We start from the raw sequence: 8,749 nt of genomic DNA on the forward strand, positions 1-8,749 counted from the left end.
TGCCTGTGCACGGAATGGCACATCGATTCGGCTGGAATTGACTGCTGAGGTCATCGAAACCGACCCGTGACCGGACACATCCATGTCAAACAGACCATGGCACTGGGTGCCGCGTCCGGTCTTGAAGGCATCCCGGGATGGTGATTCCACCGCATCCCTGGGCGGCTCATTCCAATGGCTAATCACCCTCTGTGTGAAGAAATTCTTCCTAAGGTCCAACCTAAACCTCCCCTGGCGCAGCTTTAAGACTGCATCTGCCCTTGTCCTGTTGGTCACCTGTGAGCAGAGCCCGAGCCTCACCTGGCTCCATCCTCCTTTCAGGGAATTGTAGAGAGTGAGATGGTCCCTGCTGARCCTCCTCCAGCCTAAACACCGCCAGCTCCCGCAACTTCTCCTCACAGGATTTGTTCTCCAGACTCTTCACTTGCTTTGTTGTCCTTCTCTGTAGTCACTCCAGCACCTCAATGYCCTTCCYGAAGTGACCCAGAATTAAACACAGCACTTGAGGTGTGGTCTCACCAGTACTGACTACAGTGGAAGAATCACTTTCCTGGTCCTGCTGGCCACWCGATCCCTGACACAGCCCAGGATGCCGCTGGCCTTCTTGGCTGCTGACCAGCATTCCCAGGTCCTGTCCCACATTCCAGCCACTGTTCCCCAGCCTGCAGCACTGCAGGGGTTGTTGGGGCCAAGGTGCAGGACTCTGCWCTTGGCCTTGTTGAACCTCATGCTGTCGGTCTCAGCTCATCGATCCAGCCCATCCAGGTCCCACTGCAGAACCCTGGGCAGGGTTTCCCACAGTGTCAGTCCCCATGAGCTGGGGTGAAGCCCCCCTGCTCCACTCCCTGCACAGCTGCCAGTGTGGTACTGCATTTTTAATACACCCTTTTGCACAGCTTGCATAGGGAAGCGTTTCACTGAGGATCCCTACGCTGCCCAGAGGAGTGGTGGGGACATGAAACTGCTGTTTGTGTGTCTTGGGACAAAGAAAGCTGAAAGGTTTGGAAAAAAAAAACCAACTGGAAGGTTGCTTTACTSTTTGTGAGGATCCATGGGAAACAACTGCGTGCCAGTATCCAGCACTTAAATGAAACTTTAGAACAACATTAGGGCACAGGGCTTTGACAGGGATCTGCTGTGTTCACCTCAGAAAAACACATTTTTCTCTGCTGTTCTCTGATGGCTCCTTTCTGAAAAAGGCAGGATCCAATGATAATCTCTGCATTAAAATGGTTACCTTACCCAGCTTTCCCCAAGGCTGCCACTAAGTGCAATGCAGAGTTTGTTTCTGTTCATACTTTTTTGCTGAGCTCCAGCAGTGATCAGCTGAGCAGCAGCTATCTCCAGATTGGCATGGGCAAAGGTACAGTTCATACACCTCCCTCCCTTCCCCCCTCCCTGCCTTCCTCCCTCCTTCTTTGGCAAACACCCATCGATYCCTGTTGCAGGCAGGTCAGAACACACAGACGTGGCAGCATTAGTTAGAAATACCTGGGACTGAAAGAAAAAATACCTTACTATGAAGAGAGTTGCTCAGTCTTCCTGCCTCCTTCCTGCCACACACTATCCTCTAGTTTTCCCATTTTGACCTAATAAACCTTTTAAACATGAAGAGACTCTAAATTGACGCTTTACAGCATTTTCTGTCCAAGAGRTAGGTAATGACATGTGTAACATTCTGGAAAGAAGCCAGGAGAACCATGTGAGCTGTGCTGATGTCTCAGAAGTGTGGCATGCCCCATGTAAGGCAAAGAAGGGAAGTTTATAAGCTAGTCACCTTATTTTGAACTAGTTGGCACAAAACACCTTTAACTGTACCAAATGCAAAGTTATGAATTCATTCTCCTAATCTTATGTAAAGAATGGGAAATGACCTTGGAAAACGAAGGCTCTGTAGAGGAAGTGGGAGGCAAAGTGCAAGTAATTATCTAAGTTAATACTTAGACAGTAAGGTACTGCAGCAAAAGGATGGGGGTATGCTGGCAGCAGAGCAAAAAGTTTATTCTATAACATTGACAAGACCAAAATAAATTTTCTGTATCCAGTTCTTCAGAAAATGGTACAGAAAAAAATTACATAGAAAGCACAAGAGAAAAAAAAATTACCTAAAGTTTGAGGAGAGTGCTTTGCAACGAGAGACCTCAAACCTTTGATCTTCTTAACTGAGCAAAAAGGAAACGCATTATTTGGTTATGGTAATTTCAATTCTTGACAACTTTTCAGCTGAGTGGAAAAGAGTCAACCAGAACCTGTAACCAGAAGCTGAATGTAAAAGCTGCAAATAAATCCACACATCAGTAAATGCCTCCATTTGAAGGAAYACAGAGGTCTTATTTAGGTCCTTAGAGTTCTGAGATGACCTCGGTTTTGAACAGCCCCCACTTTAAGTCAGAGCAGTTCTGCCAGTGCTTTACTTTTTAGTGTCCTTTCTTGAGCCKCCTTCTTGGCTTCCCTTCAGCCACAGGTCTCATTCCAAGTCCCTCTTCCCACTGCCGATATCATTCCCTTTGGTTTCCAAACCAATTTCCTTTATGCAGTGTAATAGCAGGATTTGCAAAAGAGTCCATTGTAGGCTTGCTGATCCCTGCACGGTGCCAAGACACCGGACATTTTCATCCTCCAACAATGTTCTGTCTGTTGAATGAAGCCAAAACAGGGCATAAAATCCCTTTGATATCTGCAAAGACAGCAAGTCAATTCTTCCATTATTTTATTGATTTACTCAAGTTAAAGTAACATGTCCACATCAAAAGAATTCACTTCCATAATTTCTATATTGGGGCTTCGTAATTTTTGGTTTTATTCCCTTAGAWCTACATCCAGTTACAATACCTTGAAAAGTCAGCATTTTTAAACAATGATCTCCTTGTTGCAGACTTCATTGGTTGCAAGAGAAGGATGGGTGCCACTACAATGGTATTTTTTTAATATTATTATTATTATTATTAATAATATGATATTAATCAATTGTTGCTAATAATTTTCCAAGTTAGGAGATAGCAGCAAAGTTAACTCTATTACTAATAATCCATGTCCTTTGGGAGACCAAAATTCAGATGGATTCGTCATATCTTTAGGTTCCTTCAACTCAGAGCTGTAATGGATGAGAATCTGTCTTGGTSTTCTCAATTTCACAGTAGCAAACAATTGTATAAAATAGGATAATTATACAAAAAAATGGAAGAGTAGAAGAAATACTGGAATTTTTATCTTTGTCTTCCTKTGGGATAGATCTTAGTGAGATGTTGGACACCTCCTGTTTGAGTAATGCTTGAAGCTGATGTAAATGGGCAGTTCCYAACACATGTGTGTAACTCAGGATATTGTACCTGCTTGCATGTCAGCAACTTTTGCAATTTTTGCAACTTTTTTTCATGGTTCACCTCTTGGATAGGACTCTGATGAGCACTCTAGTGATGGACTTGGCAAGTTAAAAATGTCACAGAACAACAAACTGAAGCAGGTTGTAGTRGTTTAGTCACATAACTCCTAAAGTYATAAAATCTAGAGTGAAGAGCTCCAGATTCATAGGAATTCATGAAGTAATAGAATTCTTGAATTTTGAATTTTGAGATTTTGAATCATAAAATTTGAAACAATTATTGTGTGTGTGAAGGATTTTGTCTTGGGACCACATAGAGACGGTAAACTGTGAMCTTTATCTACAAATCCTTAGAGTTTTTTTTCTCACATAAATTAGCTATTTAACATAAAAACACTCATAATTGTACATACAGAAGTAAAGACTTTGGTACCATATCAAATAGGTACTAGAATCAGGAATTTGAGGTAGTTGTTATCTATCTATCTATCTATCTATCTATCTATCTATCTATCTATCTATCTATCTATCTATCTATCTATCTATCTATCTATCTATCTACCTGTCTGTCTGTCTGTCTATCTATCTATCTATCTATCTATCTATCTATCTATCTATCTATCTATCTATCTAAAAAAGAAACATATTTCTGTTCCTCTTATTGGTATAAAATTTACTCAGACCTTTTGATGGTTGCAAAGACAGCCTTACCTCTCCGACATAAATAAACCCCCAACAACAAGCAGCAAGGAAGGGAGCAGTGGACCTCTCTGGCTGGAAGAGAAAGGCATTCTCTCTGTTCAGAAACTGTGCAATCCATCAGTCCCTGCAAAGGCTGAATTGACTCCTGAGCACTCATCACCCTCCTGTTGAGGAGAGCTACCTGGTGGAAACAGCCGTGACTGCAGGCTGAGCGTACCCTCAGGGCACCACTGCAGCCATGTGTTTACTATTTTCAGAACAGACATATTTTATGAGAAGTAGGGGGACAAGGAAAAATAAACCACATAATCACTGCTCAGAGAAACAACTATCAATAAACTAGAAAAAAAAAACAAAAAACAAACCAGAAATGGCAATAGCTGTTTGAGCATCTAATTAACACGATGAATAAGACTAAGCAGCTTATCTTGCTGGGGTAATGTATATTTTTCTATCAAACCAATCAGTGCTGGATAATGACCGGCATAATATATCAGGGTAAATATAAGCACTTCTTGTCTCCCTAGGATGACAACTAACTAATCAGCACACATTCAAACTGGAGTATAAGTATGATTAAAGATAAAAAAACTCAGATAATACAAATTCATTTGAAAAACTTGAACGTTTGATTAGAGGCACTAGCATGATCTTTGCTAGTCCTCTCCATTTAGGATGGCAAACATGTCTGTCTCTCTGCAGAGAAAAAAGGCACAAATTGATTGGGGATAAATCAGAGGAAGTGTTTATCATGACATTTTTAAATGCTCTAATTGTACCATAATTGACAATCCTGGATATTAAATTTGCAACTATAAAAATATAACTAGGCAAATTAAATCTACTCACCCTTCATAGCAGTTCATCGTACTTTATGGATGCTCATCTCATATAACTTGGTTAAAATAGGTGCTTCCTCTATCTTCAAGCACAGACAGGTGGTGGATTATCCACTGAGATGTGAACACCTGCAAGGACAATATTTACAGATAACAAATGGCTCACTAGCGAGTTTTCCTGTGCTTGCAGCCTCTCAGAGACAAAAAACCACACTTTTGGAGGGTTAAAAATTGAGTCACTTTCCAGGCTGCTTTCCTGAAGTGGGGGACCCTGTTTCACCRGTGTCAGTGGGGAGGCTGTGCCTCAGCAGTTTGCTGATGGCTTTTATGTGCTCCTCTGGGATTCTTTGCTTTATTCTGCAGCAATTTGGATAACTTGGCTGCCAGAGCAGAGAAGAGAGGTTGTATAGGAATGTTTAAACTACTAGGTGTTATATGATGAGAAATGACAATTAGTATCTTTTTTTTTTTTCCTGAGGAGAAAGGGATGATCTATTAAAAAAAAACCCAACAATAAAAACGCCAAAAGTTTAGTCATGTAGGATCAAATATCTCTGTGCTCATAATTTCATGGTGAAACGTGGACATAATCTGATTTTGGTGTGGACAGATGTTTATGATGGGAGAAATCTTAGGGAAACACACTGAAAGCGAATGAAGTGTCACTGAATSCAAAAACTTAATTCCTTGGTAAATTGTTCCTGGAGCTTGCAGTGCTTGTTCTTTGATAAACAACTAACATCATGTCAAGCAAAATAATAAAATCAGTTAGTTAGGAACTTAAATACAGGACTATACAACAGTCAAGGTCTTTTGGTACTGATCATAAGCATTTTAATAGACCATTCATTATGCATAGCTTTTGAATTCAATGCCACTGTTATTTTGCCTACATCTTTATTATGCTGCTCTGCAAAGTTGCCGTCATAATTAATTTCTACAGAAAGGGCAAGTCATTTCACTTTTATTAAGCAATTTTGCAGCTTATGAAAAATAACCCATTGCCCTGCTTCCTCAACACACTTTCCATCTMGTATTTATGTGCAACTGGAGCCACTTTGTCTGTCTCTCTCTCCCTCTCAGTTGAACTTTGCATACAGCTCAACAGCAGTTGATGCTTTTGTTCCTGTTGCAGACTTGTCCCTTTTCTGGTGCTTGCACTACCTCCATTTTACCACATAATTAGGGTCAGATGCTAGTTCCCTGAATTAAAAGGCATTTGGGCTCTCCTTCCAACAAGCCTTTCTACTCCCTTCTTGCAAAACAAAGCTGTCACATGCATTCTTTAGCCGGTGTTGGATTACATTACACCACTTGACCACACTTACTACACTAAGATAATTATGCCAGGTATTTTGCTGATAAAAATCACCATGGCATTATTGTGTGCTGCAATTCATGTCAGCAGAAAATTGGGTTTTTTGTAAGAATTTAGGGACAGAGACAAACCTCGAAGTTGSCATAAGGATTCCCACCAGCCTAACCAGCATTTCTGGAAGTCCTTCAAAGCAGCAGAAATAAAGGACTAAACAATTTATTGCTATAAAAATATCAAACTTTCTGCCACTTGCCCAAATGTATATCATCAGGTAGCAGAGAAATACATCTTCAACACTTCATTTTGCTGATTTGCAGTACCACAGACCAGTTCCTGCAGCTCACACAAGCACTGTCACAGGCCGTGCTATAAACAGAGATTWAAAAATTGTGCAATGAATCTTGAACTAGAAAGTTTGAGAAGCTCATAAAGAKCTGCTCAGGAGAGATAAAAACTGTTCTCAATGGAGTTTTACTTGTACTAACCTTGGCCCACAGTCTTTGTTAAAATTTAAGAGGACTGCCCATTCTTGGAGCCTGCACAGGACAACTCATTTGTGTGAGGCTTTAGCCACTGGTCAGCTGGAGCTGGGGTTTGCCCTATGGCTTCTCAGTGCTAAATGACCTTTTAAAAAGCTGCAAGTTCCCACTGGAGTTTGAAACCAAGAATGACAGACAGTGAAAATGGAGTATAATGTACCCAGCAGGGGTTGCCCCCATGGAGCCTTTTGGCCAACAGGACACTCTGATGTGTCTTCTCTATCAGAACAGGTCACATAGAACCTCCTAAGAGTGACCTTGAGGGTAAAAGTCCTGCTTGTCATGCTGCTTYCCAGTAACCATCTTGAGTTTTAAATTATTCTCAGTTCATCCCATTTTAACAAAACGAAGTATGGTCTACCCCTTGGATCAGAATATACACTATTTCTACCACCAGAAGAAGTATACATGATATTCCCACTCTGCCAGTGCTATTGATTTGTATTCTTTTTCTGCAGTAAAGTTTGTTAATTAAAGCAGATAGCAAATCAGGCATTAGCATCATCTCAGGGTCTGATCAGTCAATTGTGTGTTGGCTTAATTGCATTATTTTTAACTTCCTTCACATTACAAATATCAAGCACATCATTACTCATATATCATAAAATACCATTAAACTATGTGAAAATACTGCTTGYATGCAAAAAAATGGAGGGAGTCTCAGAGAAAAAAAAATTTCCTACGTTGTACAAAACCAGTGCATTAAAACAATCTAATAAATCAGAGTGTTCTCACAAGGTGAGTTGTTTTGTCAGTTGAGTGCTTGAAATGCTATCTAATGTCTCAGTGGAAATGGCTGAAAGAAACAACAGATGTCTCAGATTTTTGCCTTTCATGTCTTATTAAAATCAAGAGAAGATGGAAAGGCAAACAAAGGGTTACTCATCATTTTCTCTCCCTGGAAGAAGTTCCTATGAACACCGCCTACAAGAAGAGGCAGGGATAACTGAAAGACAAAAAGCAATTTAGATAATGATGAATATTTATAAAAGAAGAGGTTCATTGAGAGCACTATTCCCAAGGATAAAAGGTGGAAAGGAGACACGAAATTCTGCAAGCAGCTCATGAGAATAACGTGGCAGTGCCATTGCAGCCTTCAGCAGAGCCATCTTGTGTTGTTCCCTGCCACTCGCATTCAGCTGAGGAACACTGAATGAGAGGCTTGTGATCTGATTTGTGCTGGGTATTTTTGACTTCACTCCCTCATTCAGACTTGCAACTCTGGCCTCTGAGCCACATCCCTGCCTGCAGGARCTGAGAAGCTTTTACCTAAGTAAGGCTCAAGTGTTTTGGAGCATCTTGCTGGATGTTTACGGCAGTTTTCCACTGTTATCACCTAAGGTATCTCCAACTCCCACTTTCATCAGCTCCCCACGCTGCTTTACATGTGAACCAGCAATGTTTGCCATTGTTGATTAGCTGCTAAACTACAAGAAATATTAATATCTGCTTCACATTGCTATGGTAGCCACTTACACTTTGCACTAGAAGCCACAGTAAACATCCAATCCCTTATTCTGTTATTTTCTCCTTCTGTTGCTGCAGGAAGATGAGTATGTGATTTGCATTGGCTATACCGAGCATCTCCTGATAAGATGAAAATCTTACCAGGACATATTAGAGAAAATGCATATGCMAAATGTGACCTAAGCAGTATTTCTGAGCAGTTTCAGCACTCTGGGGAGCAGTCACCACCCCATGTGTGTGTCAYTGTCATCTGGGGGTCACAGAGCCCACCAGGATGGCTGGAGATCTCGACATTCCCTGAGGATGCCTCTCCCGCCAGTTCCACACCTCCGCGGGCAAAGTTCTGAATCAATCCGGGCTGTGAATGGCAGCACTTGATGAAGCTTTAGAGAAAAGGTGCCAGAGAGGAGATCAGACTGTTCTGCAGCACAAGCCACTTAAGGGAGATGTGCAGAAATCCAGCTGAGATGCCTAAAAAATAATATAATAATTCTGCTTTTGCATTCCTGAGTTGAAATACTGTAGAGGAGTTCACACAGAATAGGCTGGCTTTGATCTTAAA

The 8,749-nt window shown here is 41.2% G+C and overlaps 1 protein-coding gene across 1 annotated transcript in view; it reads right to left on the minus strand.

The window, feature by feature from the left end:
• The window catches only part of SHTN1 (shootin 1), a 52,388-nt gene extending 52,018 nt beyond the window's left edge, over positions 1 to 370 (minus strand). Inside the window, exon 1 of the mRNA XM_057370299.1 lies at positions 301 to 370. Coding sequence (XP_057226282.1) covers positions 301 to 310 — 10 coding nt within the window. The 5' untranslated portion in view covers positions 311 to 370. The remainder of the gene's footprint in view (positions 1 to 300) is intronic.
• Positions 371 to 8,749: the final 8,379 nt, after the last annotated feature.

Source organism: Malurus melanocephalus, unplaced genomic scaffold (genome assembly GCF_030028575.1).
Source record: "Malurus melanocephalus ecotype Western Australia unplaced genomic scaffold, MMel_1.1 scaffold_122, whole genome shotgun sequence".
Classification (NCBI taxonomy): Eukaryota; Metazoa; Chordata; class Aves; order Passeriformes; family Maluridae; genus Malurus; species Malurus melanocephalus.